The sequence below is a fragment of the Sinocyclocheilus rhinocerous genome, unplaced genomic scaffold, assembly GCF_001515625.1.
Source record: "Sinocyclocheilus rhinocerous isolate Xijiao unplaced genomic scaffold, SAMN03320098_v1.1 scaffold3161, whole genome shotgun sequence".
Taxonomy (NCBI): domain Eukaryota; kingdom Metazoa; phylum Chordata; class Actinopteri; order Cypriniformes; family Cyprinidae; genus Sinocyclocheilus; species Sinocyclocheilus rhinocerous.
This window is the reverse complement of record NW_015649638.1, coordinates 66,235-82,954: the sequence shown is the minus strand read 5'-3', so window position 1 is coordinate 82,954 and position 16,720 is coordinate 66,235. Positions and strand designations below refer to the sequence as shown.

Below are 16,720 nucleotides of genomic sequence, written 5' to 3'. Positions count from 1 at the left end.
CTAGCCCCGCCCACCGATTCCACATCACTGCCTGTTTAGCACCGCCCACCGATTCTACATCACTTCCTGTTTAGCCCCGCCCACCGATTCTATATCACTACCTGTTTAGCCCCACCCACCGATTCTACATCACTACCTGTTTAGCCCCTCCCACTGATTCTACATCACTACCTGTTTAGCCCTGCCCACCGATTCTATATCACTACCTGTTTAGCCCCACTCACCGATTCTATATCACTACCTGTTTAGCCCCACTCACCGATTCTATATCACTACCTGTTTAGCCCCACTCACCGATTCTATATCACTACCTGTTTAGCCCCACTCACCGATTCTATATCACTACCTGTTTAGCCCCACTCACCGATTCTATATCACTACCTGTTTAGCCCCACTCACCGATTCTATATCACTACCTGTTTAGCCCCACTCACCGATTCTATATCACTACCTGTTTAGCCCCACTCACCGATTCTATATCACTACCTGTTTAGCCCCACTCACCGATTCTATATCACTACCTGTTTAGCCCCACTCACCGATTCTATATCACTACCTGTTTAGCCCCACTCACCGATTCTATATCACTACCTGTTTAGCCCCACTCACCGATTCTATATCACTACCTGTTTAGCCCCACTCACCGATTCTATATCACTACCTGTTTAGCCCCACTCACCGATTCTATATCACTACCTGTTTAGCCCCACTCACCGATTCTATATCACTACCTGTTTAGCCCCACTCACCGATTCTATATCACTACCTGTTTAGCCCCACTCACCGATTCTATATCACTACCTGTTTAGCCCCACTCACCGATTCTATATCACTACCTGTTTAGCCCCACTCACCGATTCTATATCACTACCTGTTTAGCCCCACTCACCGATTCTATATCACTACCTGTTTAGCCCCACTCACCGATTCTATATCACTACCTGTTTAGCCCCACTCACCGATTCTATATCACTACCTGTTTAGCCCCACTCACCGATTCTATATCACTACCTGTTTAGCCCCACTCACCGATTCTATATCACTACCTGTTTAGCCCCACTCACCGATTCTATATCACTACCTGTTTAGCCCCACTCACCGATTCTATATCACTACCTGTTTAGCCCCACTCACCGATTCTATATCACTACCTGTTTAGCCCCACTCACCGATTCTATATCACTACCTGTTTAGCCCCACTCACCGATTCTATATCACTACCTGTTTAGCCCCACTCACCGATTCTATATCACTACCTGTTTAGCCCCACTCACCGATTCTATATCACTACCTGTTTAGCCCCACTCACCGATTCTATATCACTACCTGTTTAGCCCCACTCACCGATTCTATATCACTACCTGTTTAGCCCCACTCACCGATTCTATATCACTACCTGTTTAGCCCCACTCACCGATTCTATATCACTACCTGTTTAGCCCCACTCACCGATTCTATATCACTACCTGTTTAGCCCCACTCACCGATTCTATATCACTACCTGTTTAGCCCCACTCACCGATTCTATATCACTACCTGTTTAGCCCCACTCACCGATTCTATATCACTACCTGTTTAGCCCCACTCACCGATTCTATATCACTACCTGTTTAGCCCCACTCACCGATTCTATATCACTACCTGTTTAGCCCCACTCACCGATTCTATATCACTACCTGTTTAGCCCCACTCACCGATTCTATATCACTACCTGTTTAGCCCCACTCACCGATTCTATATCACTACCTGTTTAGCCCCACTCACCGATTCTATATCACTACCTGTTTAGCCCCACTCACCGATTCTATATCACTACCTGTTTAGCCCCACTCACCGATTCTATATCACTACCTGTTTAGCCCCACTCACCGATTCTATATCACTACCTGTTTAGCCCCACTCACCGATTCTATATCACTACCTGTTTAGCCCCACTCACCGATTCTATATCACTACCTGTTTAGCCCCACTCACCGATTCTATATCACTACCTGTTTAGCCCCACTCACCGATTCTATATCACTACCTGTTTAGCCCCACTCACCGATTCTATATCACTACCTGTTTAGCCCCACTCACCGATTCTATATCACTACCTGTTTAGCCCCACTCACCGATTCTATATCACTACCTGTTTAGCCCCACTCACCGATTCTATATCACTACCTGTTTAGCCCCACTCACCGATTCTATATCACTACCTGTTTAGCCCCACTCACCGATTCTATATCACTACCTGTTTAGCCCCACTCACCGATTCTATATCACTACCTGTTTAGCCCCACTCACCGATTCTATATCACTACCTGTTTAGCCCCACTCACCGATTCTATATCACTACCTGTTTAGCCCCACTCACCGATTCTATATCACTACCTGTTTAGCCCCACTCACCGATTCTATATCACTACCTGTTTAGCCCCACTCACCGATTCTATATCACTACCTGTTTAGCCCCACTCACCGATTCTATATCACTACCTGTTTAGCCCCACTCACCGATTCTATATCACTACCTGTTTAGCCCCACTCACCGATTCTATATCACTACCTGTTTAGCCCCACTCACCGATTCTATATCACTACCTGTTTAGCCCCACTCACCGATTCTATATCACTACCTGTTTAGCCCCACTCACCGATTCTATATCACTACCTGTTTAGCCCCACTCACCGATTCTATATCACTACCTGTTTAGCCCCACTCACCGATTCTATATCACTACCTGTTTAGCCCCACTCACCGATTCTATATCACTACCTGTTTAGCCCCACTCACCGATTCTATATCACTACCTGTTTAGCCCCACTCACCGATTCTATATCACTACCTGTTTAGCCCCACTCACCGATTCTATATCACTACCTGTTTAGCCCCACTCACCGATTCTATATCACTACCTGTTTAGCCCCACTCACCGATTCTATATCACTACCTGTTTAGCCCCACTCACCGATTCTATATCACTACCTGTTTAGCCCCACTCACCGATTCTATATCACTACCTGTTTAGCCCCACTCACCGATTCTATATCACTACCTGTTTAGCCCCACTCACCGATTCTATATCACTACCTGTTTAGCCCCACTCACCGATTCTATATCACTACCTGTTTAGCCCCACTCACCGATTCTATATCACTACCTGTTTAGCCCCACTCACCGATTCTATATCACTACCTGTTTAGCCCCACTCACCGATTCTATATCACTACCTGTTTAGCCCCACTCACCGATTCTATATCACTACCTGTTTAGCCCCACCCACCGATTTGACATCACTACCTGTTTAGCCCTGCCCACCGATTCGCGCATGTAGTGTTTATGAGAGAGCGAACGCAGGTCTACGGTTCTGAAGACAACAAGACGCTGTGCAGTGCCAAGTTATGGAAAAACAGTGTTTGAGTTGCCTTCCTTCTGATCCCAACATAAGAGTGAATGAACTTTATATTTAATGAAGTGCCAGACCGCATCAGTAAGAACTAGGTCCTCTGTTCACTTCATTTTACAGCAGATTCGTTTACAAACAAGACACAATTTGATGCGGGATTTTCAGAGAGATTGAAACTAAAAGACGATGCTGTGCAACTATATTGGATCCGACAGTGATGCCGCACCACACAAGTGTGAGTAACGGCTTTCATTACTTGGTATTGCTTTGTCTGTTAATCAGATCATTTGATATGAGTATCTGTGCGTTTTTAACCTAAATCACAGCAGTAGTCTGTCAAACATACACAAGCCAATCATAGCAGTGGGCATTTACTTCTGAGTCTACAATCCTCCACGCCTATTCAAACAGAGCGTTCTGATGAGGGGGGTTAAGAACAGGACAAAAAATAGCTTATTACTTCTAAATTATGTTTTTTGATGTAAAAATCTTGATAACATTATAAGTGGACCTCAGAGAACAGTACAAAATAAAAAACAGAGGCAGTTCATGACCCTTTTAAAATTTTGAGGGTTTTTTTCTTTTTTTCTTTTCCTCATTGCTGTGTTGCAAACCAAGGCGTAGCTATGTGATTGCTAAGATCTGAGTGATTCTGGGTGATTTTCACCACATTGCTATGCAGTTACTGTGGTATTCTGAGTTGTTGGCGTGATGTTGCCATGTGGTTTGCTATGATATTGTGACCAGTGTTGGGGGTTAACGAATTACAAGCAACGCAAGTTACGTAATCAGATTACTTTTTTTTTCCAAAGTAAAACATTACCTTTTAATTTACAAGAAAATATCTGAGTTACTTTTTCAAATAAGTAATGCCAATTACTTTGTTTGTGTTGGGGAAAGTTACTTTTAAAAGTAATACATTACATTACAATATTGCGCTACTCCCTAAAAATGTAACTAATAACGTTACTTTTTATGGAAAGTAATGTGTTTCGTTACATTTGCGTTACATTTTAAATCTGGGTAGGAATACTGAATCTGTTTTTGTGCAAGTGAGATGAATAAATGCATGTTCGCATTTAGTCTAGAACTACAGTAACATCATGTTCACACGGCGCACACACAACGCCTCTGCACTTACTCCCGATTTCTCTGGCGTTACTTGAAAAAGTATCTCAGATATTTTCTTGTAAATTAAAAAGTAATGTGTTACTTTACTGGTTACTTAAGAAAAAAAGTAATCCGATTACATAACTCATGTCACTTGTAAAGTGTTACCCCCAACACGGGTTCTCATCTCACTGCTGTGAGATTATTCAAGTGTTACAATATGGTTGTAACAGTGTTTTTACCACATTGCTATACACTTATTACAGTGTCTGAGTGGTTCGCAGTGTATTGCTATGTTGCTAAGATATTCTGACTGCTTTTTACTCCATTACTACACAATTTCTAGGGTGTTCTGTGTGATTGTTGTTGTTAAGATGTCGACAGAGCACTGCTTAGACATTGCTAAGGTATTCACAGTACTTTTTTTGCTCTTTGCAGATGTATTGCTAGGATCTTTTGTGCTGTTGTTTCATTGAGTCTAGCTTAATGAAAATTGTTTAAGCTGAAAAACACAGTTCTCTCAATTTCTAACCACAACTGACAGTAATAAATCCCAGCCAACCCCAAGAAGAGGTTAATAAATGCAGGAACAGGATTCCTTGACACCTACGGGATGGCGTCATGAGAACACAGTGTGATTGTCTTCTGTTCTGGACACTCACCAGAGCCAAGACCGTCATTCCCGCTCCAGCGAAGGCAGCGATGTAGAGATCATAGATCAGGAAAAACTGAAAAACAAGTCAGGAACGTGACATCCTAAACACTCAGTGCGCAGCGTGAATCTCTGGTCTTGGCTTTGGATTTGACAAGGCTTTGAGGAAGGTTTTCTAAAGAATTATATGAAGACATTGAATCGTACATTGCCCGGGGCCACGTCTTACCTCTCTCGTCTTGCAGACGTTAGACAGGGTCATCCCACAAGCCTTTCCTGGTACTGCGTTCCATGGAAGTAAACCTTAGGGATACAGAGACATAAAACACAATGTAACAGCATGAAAAAGATCAAGGCACAATGAGATTTTTTTATTGAAATTTGTGTCAGTTTAAATAACACCACATTAAGAGAACAGAGTTTAACATTGTAAGGCCAGAAACGTATCCCTAACATTTAGAAAATTCATTTCAAGTGTGCCGTCATATTTGTGCACATGTGGGTCAACGACAATAATAATGTCCATGATAAAGGAAAAATCTTTTAGTTTATATGCCAAGTTCTTAGAAATATCCTCTGTATAATTTGCATTGGTTTCATATGGTCATGAAAAATATTTATTTTCAAGAAATTTAGCGAGTAGTACCATTATCCTTACACCTTAATCATTATTAAGTTAAGAAATATTTTAAATTTGTATTAATTATTAATTCTTAAACATACTTAGGTTTTTAGGGATTTACACCACATCACATTTTACAACTAAAATTGACCTCATCTTGTCATAAATATGTCAAATTATCTGACAATTTACTGTCCTTGACAAGTCTGTATGATATAATTTCCTGTTTTTTCCCCCCTGCTAATTCTTCAAATATTAATAAGCAGTGAAATAGTTTTATTGAAATATTTTTTTCCACAAAATAATAATAAAATATGCATACTAAACTTCTTTCTTTCCTTCTTTTATGATGTTCTTCATTACAAGGTCAGGACACATTGATATTTTTGACTTTAAAATCTATAGTATTTAATTCAGGAAAAGAAAAATGTACAAAAGGCATTTTCAATTCAGTATGATGGTATTTTAATGTATTTTTGAGTAAAAAAAAAAGGGCATCATGTCATTGACCCAACATGTGTTGTGTTCGGTTAGAATTACATGCTATTTATAGCTTAGATGACTGGTTAAAAAAATTCTCCAATCACCAATTATTTGCACACATTCCAATTCACAGAATAAATGGAGGAAAAAGTCTCAGTCGAGTTCATTATGAAATGTAAGACAAGAAAAAAAAATTTCAGAGGTGAAGCAATTCATGTTTTTTTGTTGTTGTGAATTTATGTCATAACACTACACTGCCCATGTTGTAAACCACATACGTTTGTCATTCACTAATTAATAAAAAATCAGAAATTAATAAGAAAATAAGTTAATTTAAAGACATTTTCTTAAATTAAAATGCCTCTCTTAAGTTGCAGCCTTCGGTTTGAGAAGCACCCAAATACCTCTTTGTTTCCCCCCTGCTAATTCTTCAAATATTAATAAGCAGTGAAATAGTTTTATTGAAATATTTTTTTCCACAAAATAATAATAAAATATGCATACTAAACTTCTTTCTTTCCTTCTTTTATGATGTTCTTCATTACAAGGTCAGGACACATTGATATTTTTGACTTTAAAATCTATAGTATTTAATTCAGGAAAAGAAAAATGTACAAAAGGCATTTTCAATTCAGTATGATGGTATTTTAATGTATTTTTGAGTAAAAAAAAAAGGGCATCATGTCATTGACCCAACATGTGTTGTGTTCGGTTAGAATTACATGCTATTTATAGCTTAGATGACTGGTTAAAAAAATTCTCCAATCACCAATTATTTGCACACATTCCAATTCACAGAATAAATGGAGGAAAAAGTCTCAGTCGAGTTCATTATGAAATGTAAGACAAGAAAAAAAAATCTCAGAGGTGAAGCAATTCATGTTTTTTTGTTGTTGTGAATTTATGTCATAACACTACACTGCCCATGTTGTAAACCACATACGTTTGTCATTCACTAATTAATAAAAAATCAGAAATTAATAAGAAAATAAGTTAATTTAAAGACATTTTCTTAAATTAAAATGCCTCTCTTAAGTTGCAGCCTTCGGTTTGAGAAGCACCCAAATACCTCTTTGGCTAAAGCACAAAATAGCACCTCAATGCACTTTCGGAATGCAAAAATACGTGAAATCAAGCTTGCCAAAGTATAAGTGTGCGTATTCATGTACCTCTTTCCTGAAAATATCTGAACATCGGGACACTTCAAAAGACATCAGAGTGTCAGCAAGACTTTAATCACTGTACAGAGCAGTGATATCAAATCTCTAAGCTGTCAAGGGACAGAAAAGATATGATAAATGTATTGCGGGGCCATTACCATACTGTCTGGCATCAATGCACAGCTGGTTGATGCTGGAGGGCGTCTCAGAGAGGATGTTGATAGTGTGACAGGTGTTTGCCATGTTGTAGAAAAAGTAGACAGGAAGCGCAGAGAGGGAGAACACCAGTAACCAGACCACAACCAGGAAATACGTGATCACGATGAACTGAGGAAAAAATATAATGCGTTTATCAGTTTGATGCGTTTGATTTTAAATGAAGAATTCACACAAAAGAAAAAAAAAATGCATTTATGCATATTCAAGAGATGAATTTCACCATGTTAACACAAATGGCACAACATTAAAGGTGTCATGAACTGAGAAACCAAAATTCCCTTATATAAGAGGTCATCGTACTGTAAAAACATTCTGTAAGTTTCAGAACAAAACTTTCTCGTTAGTCTAAAAACAGCTTATACTGAAGGCAGTCTGCCAAAACGACAGCTTGTGGAATGTACGACTCTATTATGTAATAGTGTGGATAAGCACCGCCTCCACAGAAGATGATCAATGCCTGCATCTACATCGCTGCCTGTTTAGCCCCGCCCACAGATTCTACATCACTGCGTCTTTAGCTCCACCCACCGATCCTACAGCACTGCCTCTTTAGCCCCGCCCACCGATTCAGGCATGTACTGTTTACGAGACAAGCGAACGCGCAGGTCTACGTAGAAAACAAACAATAAAGATGGCTCTGAAGACAACAAGATGTTGTGCAGTGCCTTTTTTGATCCCCCCCTTATCAGAGCACTCTGTTTGAATAGGCGTGATGGATTGTAGACTCAGAAGTAAACACCCACTGCTATGATTGGCTAACAGCTGTGTATGTTTGACAGCATACATTCCTCAAAGATGGATGCTGCAGTGATTTAGGTTAAAAATGCATAAATACTCAGTACATATCAAACGATCTGTAATAACAGACAAAGCAATAGTGATCACGTAATAAAAACAGTTACTCACACTTGTGTGTATCGACAATACTGTTGGATCCAATATACTCGAGAACTGAGTACTTACTGACGCGGTCTGGATCTTCATTAAAAATAAAGTTCATCCATTCTTTCCTAATGCTGGGATCAGAAGGAAGGCAACTCAAATAGCCTATTACTTCTAACTGATGATGATGTTTTTGATGCAAAAATCTTTATAAAATTATAAGTGGACCTCAGAGAACAATATAAAATAATAAAAAAGGCAGTTCATGACCCCTTTAAACCGAATATAATGCACCAATTTTGAATATACGGAAGTGCAAATGAGGTATGAATGCTGCATCAGAGGCAAAAATATTCAGTGAATTTCAACATTTCGAATCTTGGCAGCCTCTGGTAACTATATACGTTCAACATATGGAAATGAGCAACGTTCAAATTCCTTCAAATTCCCCCTTTTACTTAAAGGAAGAAAGGCACATGTGTTTGTAACAACACAAGGGTGCAACATTTTGCAAAGTAGCCAACGCAAAGTGAATCTCACACTGCAAATCACTCACCGTTGTGCTGAGACAGCGACCACAAACTGTACTACGAAATTCTCCGAATGACTGCCGAGCTGCACTGGTGGTGTAAAAGCCTTCAGCCAGCAGGACTATACAGTACAGGAAGAAGAAGGAGGCCAGACCATAGATGATGTACTGAAAATACTCAATACTACAGGAGAGAGAGAAAGATATGTTTGTAATAGAAAGATGTTTAAAATGACTGATCGTCCAAAGCATAAATTCCCTTTTGACACCTTAAAAAGCTTTATTCAAACATGTCATTTCATATCATTTTTTATTGTGAAGCTTGAGATTATGGGTAAATAAACAAAAAAATTTAAGTAGATTCATCTGGATTGAACATCAATGATGTGGGGGATGCTATTGGCACACACAGGTACGCTAGAGTGATGTAGTCCTGATGGTCACGGGTGAAGTAAGTCTCGATAAGCCTTTCACTCTCTGTCAGGGCCTGATGTCCACAGCCGCAGAACAGAGCAATGCCAGAGAAACACAGCAGAGTGGCCACCAGAGAGACGTACGGCACTCCTCCCAGACAGCGCATACAGCATTCATAACAACCTGAGATTCATAACAAAAGCATACGAAGGATCAGTTTCTCTCATTTTCTGTTGATTTAACATATCAGACATTTTTTAAAAAATGCAAATAATACATGCCACAAGGCTCTGTATTAGGCCCTCTGCTGTTTTCCTTATACATGCAGTCAAATATTATTGGGAAACACCAAACACGATTAACTTACACTTATGCTGATCATACTTGGCTCTACATTTCTTCAAGACAAGATGACATTTTCTAAATTATCAAAGTTAACAGTTTATTCTTTTAAGTCCTGCATGTTATATTGGACAGCAACTCTCTTCTCTCGAGTCACAACCTTCCACCTTCTACCACCAACATGTTATCTATTTCTGATGCTGAAACATTCATGCATTCATGGCCTCAAGACTCGATTATTAAAATGCATTACCTGGTGGCTGTAAAAACAGATCAAAATGCAGCTGGCAAGAGCTCTTACCGGGTCCAGAAAATGTGATCATATCAACCCAATTTGATCACATCAGTGGCATCTCTAAGTCCTGCATCAAGTATAACATATTGCTATTCACTCATAAGGCCTTAAACACATTATAGGTCCCACTAAAGGGGATTACAGATTTTTTTTTTTTTTTGCATTTGGCATCTAAACTCTGGACTAACCTTCCTGAAAATGCTTTTAGATTAAGTACAGATCTCTTCAGCCAAGCTTTCACACAACACTTTCATAACCTAGTACTGCAGCCATGTCTGATAAAATCTAAACAAATGCACATGATCCACTTTGCCTGACATAATATGAACAGCATCTAAGAATCATTCTCCTGTTGCTTTTCCTATTTTTATCTCGGGATGCCCCTCCCAGAGTTACTACAGACTTCACCAGCTTCAGTTTGGACCCAGCTGCACTTTTGATGACGGCAAGGCAACAAAGAATGAACTTACAAGACTGCCATCATAATATTATACTTATATTGGAATGATTACAATCATAAGCGGCATTTACTTCTTTAATAATGCATTGAAAGATGTTGCCTGTTTAATTGAACACATGACTATACGTATATTATTGCTACAGCTATATATTATTGTCATATGACATTATTTTGTTGCCAGAGTAGGATGAGTCTGGTTCCTCCAACACCTCATCACTGACGCAGGTTTTTTTTCTTAACAACTTGTGGCTGCTCACTGGGGCTCAAAAAAAAAAAAATGAAAGAAAATTTCTTGACGTTATGCTCGATTCACTGGGGCCAAATTACATCACTAAAACATGGTTTGAAACAATATGTTTTGTGAGAAGTGCTATAAAAATAAAACTGATCTGGATTAAATACAAGAGCAGTGTTGCCAAATGAATTCAATAAAAAGTAGCTAAAGCCTCATCACGTCATATCAGCCTTGTACATTTGTTTCCTGTTTAAACGGACTATTCCTATTTTAATACAACCAAATTCTCAATAAAACGGTTCTCATTTACACGCACACACACAATTAATTATCACCAAAATAGCTCCTTGCCATGAAACATTAATAAAAGTTTCAGCAGCAATGAGAAATTCACTAAATTTGGTGTCAAAATTCCCAAGAGTGTAAAAGTTTCTGGAGCACTGGTGCTATAGACTCCCCAAGATAGTTAGGCTAGTATAATTAGTAGTGTCTGCTAAGTGAAGCATTTATACGGTTGCTCATAGTTAGTCATTTAAACAAACCAATGACCATAAGAATTCAACATTGGTGTAGGAAATAACCACTTTGAACACAACCAACACTCCAGCATCATGGTTCTCACTTCTCACATTTTCAACAGAAAAACATAAATATCGAGTTTATTTACACTGTTGTTGACTAAGGAGAAGTTTCTCAAAACGGAAGCCTGTTTCGCAGTTGTTTTGGCGCTGGGAACCAGTTTCATGCACACCATGAAATACATCACGTGCACACCATTTTTTGTAACAATATACACTGCAAACAGTGCTTATTCAAATCCAAAACAATTTAACAAGCTCATACTGTCATAGACGTCTATTCACAATCCATTCACATGTGCCAAATCCGAAACACTGCAACGTGCCATTGCAACAAAGCGGCAGCTGCAGCTAAGTGTGTGAGTCTGGGTGGACCGGTGTAAGTGGGCATTCTTCCTCCATCCGTATCATGTGCTGCTGTGGGGGCGGGCGACGGAGCTGGTCTGTACCACGGCATGAAGAGTGTGAGACAATAAGGAGGACCAAGAGCCAGAGTGTCTTTTTGTGGCTGCACTGACAATAGCCTTTGTCTCGATGCAACACGAGGGCCAGCAATGACAAGCAAACAAAGAGCCGGTGCCACCTCAGCCCCCTACAGACCGACTGAAATGAGTATAGAGGAGGAACGAGGGGGAAGATTTGGGATGGAGTGCATTGACGGAATGCTGATGGTTAAAACCCCCTTGGGGTCAAACTGTTTGATTTATATAAACAGAGGAATATCTGGTTTATTTTGGATGTTTTGTTTACATCATTTTAGTTATTTTTTTTTATTAATAATACTTTTTAATGTACTGCAACTCAGCAGTAGCATGTTATATAAAGTTAAGTGCATCACAACTGGAGTAACGGCTGCTGAAAATTCAGCTTTGCCATTAAAAAAGTAATTATTTACACTTTAAATAGAAAACGTTATAATAAACCGTAATAATATTTCACAACATTACGGTTTTATTGCAGTTTTGATCAAATAAATGCAGCTTTGATGAAAATAATACACTTCTTTCAAAAAGCGCATGAACTGCATGTAAACCTAAAAGGAGTATGAGTCATAGTCGGTTAAAAAAAAAGTCTTAAAATTTCATAACATAAATAATAAATACTGTTCAAAATTAAGACAAAAAGTACTGAGACACTGCGGATGTGAAACAATAGTGAATCATGTTCATAGTTAATGTGATGATCTACACCTGTGGTTTCTCTAAAAATCCTCTAAACACTAGATGATTAAAAGACACCGAGCTAAAACAATGAATACAAGCAAAGCTAGTTCTGAGAAAAGCTCCTGCATTTCACTGCAGACGATATTTGCTGGGATGTTAAGTATCAATCAAAAAGAGCTTTGCATATGAAGGGACAGTGTGATACACTTGCATATAGTGTTGCAGTGCTACATACAGTATTTGAAAGTGTATCACTGCAACATATATGCAAGTGTATCACACTGTCCCTTCATATGCGAAGCTCAGCTTTCTTTGCACTAGTTTATCAAGCTACAGGTCAAATTAAAAATTTTTTCAAATTATATACAGAGTTGCTTAAAAACTTCCTTTTAATCAGTAGAAATGTTGTACTTACCCATGTCTGTAGGCAGCAGTGATGTGCTGTGCTTCAGTGTTCTGCTGTCTCAGTCTCCTACACAGTGAACACAGCTGAAGACAGACTCAATCAGAAACAATGTGTCTTTTCAATGGCCTGCTTGAACGGTTCAAGGAGCAGACTGACGGGGTCATGATGCAGAAACATACCAAAATGTTCACTCAAAATAAGTGCCACTGATTTGCTTTAAGATGCAAAGAGTTTGTTATAGAGTTGCAGGCCACTTTTAGCTCATTTATAAACAAGTGAGAAATTATCTAATTCTATCAAGTCGGTTGATGGCTTTTAAAGGACATTTGTATGTGTTTGTAGTTTTATTTACTGAAACTGTAGTATGATACAAGTTTGTCTTACGTAGAACTAAAAACTATGTAACTAAAAAAAAGGTACTGCTAATGAGCTAAAATCTTGCTCTTTGTGGATCCATGCCACTTACGACTCCCTGCTGACCTCTAGTGTTCACACGCATAGCTCGTGTGAACGTGACTTTTTGGACCAAAGTATTTTCAAAGTATCTTTCAAAATACCAAGTAAATGTATACCATAGGCTAAATGGTAATCATTCAGTACAGTATCATATATGGCATTATCATCTGATACCATCAATGCACTAGTACCTGTTTTCAGTATTTCTCAGAAGGCGGGTTTCAAGTATAACTCGTTTGAAGTAATGGTGCTTCATATAACATTATCCAGAGAAACAAGTGTTAATGATAAATCCCCTGTGTCGTTTGGTGCTCTGGTTAGAGTCTCTTCATCTCACCAGTCGTTCATATTTCTTTTAAAGGGGTCATATGATGTTGCTAAAAATAACATTATTTTGTGTATTTGGTGTAATGAAATGTGTTTATGCGGTTTAAGGTTCAAAAAACACATTATTTTCCACATACTGTACATTATTGTTTCTCCTCTATGCCCCGCCTTTCTGAAACGCGTCGATTTTTACAAAGCTCATCATTCTAAAAAAACGATGTGTGCTGTGATTGGCCAGCTATCCAGTGCGTTGTGATTGGCCGAATACCTCAAGCGTGTGACGGATATGTTACGCCCCTTACCATATTGTGATGATGCCCTGTCCGGCCGGAGCGATGATTCAAAAACATGAAAACCCATTATAAACAAGGCATTTGTTGCATCCAGTGGGGACATAATTATGGATTATATGACTTGTACTGTCTTTTTACGCGTTGCGTTGCATCGCGCGCGTAAACATAAAACCATGTCTGCATTTGTGATCGGAGAAATGACAAACAACAAGTGCTACTCTACACTGCTCAAAACTCACGTTTGAATCATCATTGGCAAATTCTTTAAATATAAAAAACGTACTTACAGTCTGTGAGTCAGAACAGCCGGCATTGTTTTATGCAAATCTTCCCAGATCGTGAGGTAGATATGTGGGGGCGTGTTCGAACAAGACGTTTTAGGTAGGCGTGGTTGACTGAACTTTTATAAAGAATATTTGTTTGGATTTGAGACTTTAGTCTTTGCAACTTCACAGATCTTCTTTATGCACCAAGAGCTTGTAACACTCCAAAGAGAAAGGAAAAATTGAAATCGCATCATATGACCCCTTTAAAAAATCTATCTACTGACTCACTGACTTACAACATGAAATAAGTGCAGATTCTGTTGTTATTAACTGTTTAAGTATGTGTAACTCTTTATGATTTTGGAAAATAAAATCTTGGGATGTATTTGAGCTATTACTAATTACTGGGACAGATCAAAAGTGTACAAACTATCGAAATGATTGAACACGCTATTCAGTATTTATCTTTCATTGGCTGTAAAAAGTGGAAGGATCAAAAACAAGGGCCTTTAAGAAAGATGACCAGGAATGGATATTGATGCCATTTGAGGCATCTATGAAGCATCTTTGTAACCTGTATGTAGAAACATGCCAGTGTTTTCTCACAAGATTAAGTTCTTCTTTGCTATTCAGGAAGTGCATTCGCGTTCCACCTGCGCTCAGCAGACCTGCCTAAACATGCTTTTTCTTTTGTATCATTTACAAAACCCCTATCATGTTTGCTACAAGAAAACTCAGCTTCTTTTGATGGTTGCCAGAGCATATGAACCTCCTCAGCTTTAATCAGTACGGTGGGCGGCACAGGCACTGAAGTGGTCGGGCCTGTTTTATCTGAGTTTTCTCTCGAAAATTATCTTACATCCACATTCTTGTCCAGATCATCTGCTTTCAACAGAGAATCATTTAAAGTTTCCTCATTCCTTGTGTACAAGTTGAATGAGTCTCTGAACCTCCTGAATGTGGTGAGAGAGGGACTATTGCATGACAGGACACTTGCTGGTATGAGATGTGTGATATCTCGCATCTGTCTGCCAACCTTTACTACAAACCCTTGAGATTTTTATCACACTTCTCAGGAGAGTTTTCACAGCATCAGCTATCAAAAGGGTTTTAAACTCCATACACTGTTAGTCACCATGGAAACCATCTGTTGATTGTACTTAACCATTAGTTACAAAAAAGGCATAAGAGTTTATTTGACCTTGAAGTCAACATGAAAAAGCGTTTGCAATGACATTATTTGAGTGAAGCATAATATTCATAGGGAAAGAGAGAGAGAGAGAAAAGTGGCCGTTCTATACTTTGGAAACCTTACCATTATGCAAAGAAAATATATTTCCTTATATATATAACAATCAATATATTTATTTAATGTACCTCTGAAATATACAGAATAATATATGTATTCACTATATTACAACATGTTGAATAATACAAGGAATCACATATGGAATTTTTCACATATATGTGAATGTTTACTTATATATTATAATGTATGTAATACATTATTTAATGATACACTTCATACGTACATGTAAATAATCACATTTATATGTGCAGTATATGTACACAATCATGAATATATATTATTTATTTATTTTTGTCAGGGTACGATATTAAGGTTGAAGGTTCAAGTTCTATATATATATATATCTTATAGACTTTATAATCTATTCTTTATTTATTATAATCTATTTGGCTTTTATTTTGGTTAGCATTAACTAATAGTTTAATAAATTGTGCACAAAAAAAAAAAAATCAAATAGGCTTGATGTCATTTCTTGAACTCTACTGTATATAAAAGAGATATGGTCTTGTTTCAACTGCTTTGTACAAATATATTTTATTTTTTGAAAATATATACCAGCAAGACTGTTAGACTGTTCTATGATCTAGATGACAGTACTGACTGGCTGTGTGCATCAGACTAAAAGCTTGTAAAACCAACACGACAGCTCACTAGAGGAGAAACATGAGAACAAATCAAACAAGTGTATTTTTCTTTCTGCAAGACTGCACCTGTATAAATATTTTCATTCCTTTTCACTGAATGTCACACCATTGCTGGCAGAAAATTAAACGTACATTGTCCTTAAAGGGTTAGTTCACCCAAAAATGAAAATTTGCCTGTTTTACTCACCCTCGAAGCATCCTATAGGTGTATGTGACTTTCTTCTTTCAGACGAATCCAATCGGAGTTATATTAAAAATTGTCCTGGCCCCTCCAAGCCTTTCAATGGGGGTAAGCAGGTGTTTGTTGTCAACAGTTCAGAAGACGTGAAATAAAGTGCGTGCATCCGTAATAAAACGTCCGTCACACAGCTCCGGGGGGGTGAATAAAGGCCTCCTGTAGCGAATCCATATGTTTTTGTAAGATAAATACCCATATTTCAAACGTAATAAACACTTTTTTCTCACTTCCGCTGACTGTGGTAC

The 16,720-nt window shown here is 38.4% G+C and overlaps 2 protein-coding genes across 3 annotated transcripts in view; both read right to left on the bottom strand.

The window, feature by feature from the left end:
- The window catches only part of LOC107710941 (myelin proteolipid protein-like), a 17,511-nt gene extending 4,179 nt beyond the window's left edge, over positions 1-13,332 (bottom strand). For both annotated transcript variants that reach the window (XM_016515836.1, XM_016515837.1), the window contains exons 1-6: positions 12,952-13,332; positions 9,460-9,646; positions 9,077-9,233; positions 7,578-7,746; positions 5,384-5,457; positions 5,165-5,230 (exon numbers count right to left, since the gene is read on the bottom strand). In XM_016515836.1, coding sequence (XP_016371322.1) covers positions 5,165-5,230; positions 5,384-5,457; positions 7,578-7,746; positions 9,077-9,233; positions 9,460-9,646; positions 12,952-12,955 — 657 coding nt within the window. In that variant the 5' untranslated portion in view covers positions 12,956-13,332. The remainder of the gene's footprint in view (positions 1-5,164; positions 5,231-5,383; positions 5,458-7,577; positions 7,747-9,076; positions 9,234-9,459; positions 9,647-12,951) is intronic.
- A 2,869-nt stretch (positions 13,333-16,201) lies between these two features.
- The window catches only part of LOC107710938 (protocadherin-20-like), a 5,171-nt gene continuing 4,652 nt past the window's right edge, over positions 16,202-16,720 (bottom strand). Inside the window, exon 3 of the mRNA XM_016515831.1 lies at positions 16,202-16,243. The gene's annotated coding sequence lies outside the window, so the exon portion shown is untranslated. The remainder of the gene's footprint in view (positions 16,244-16,720) is intronic.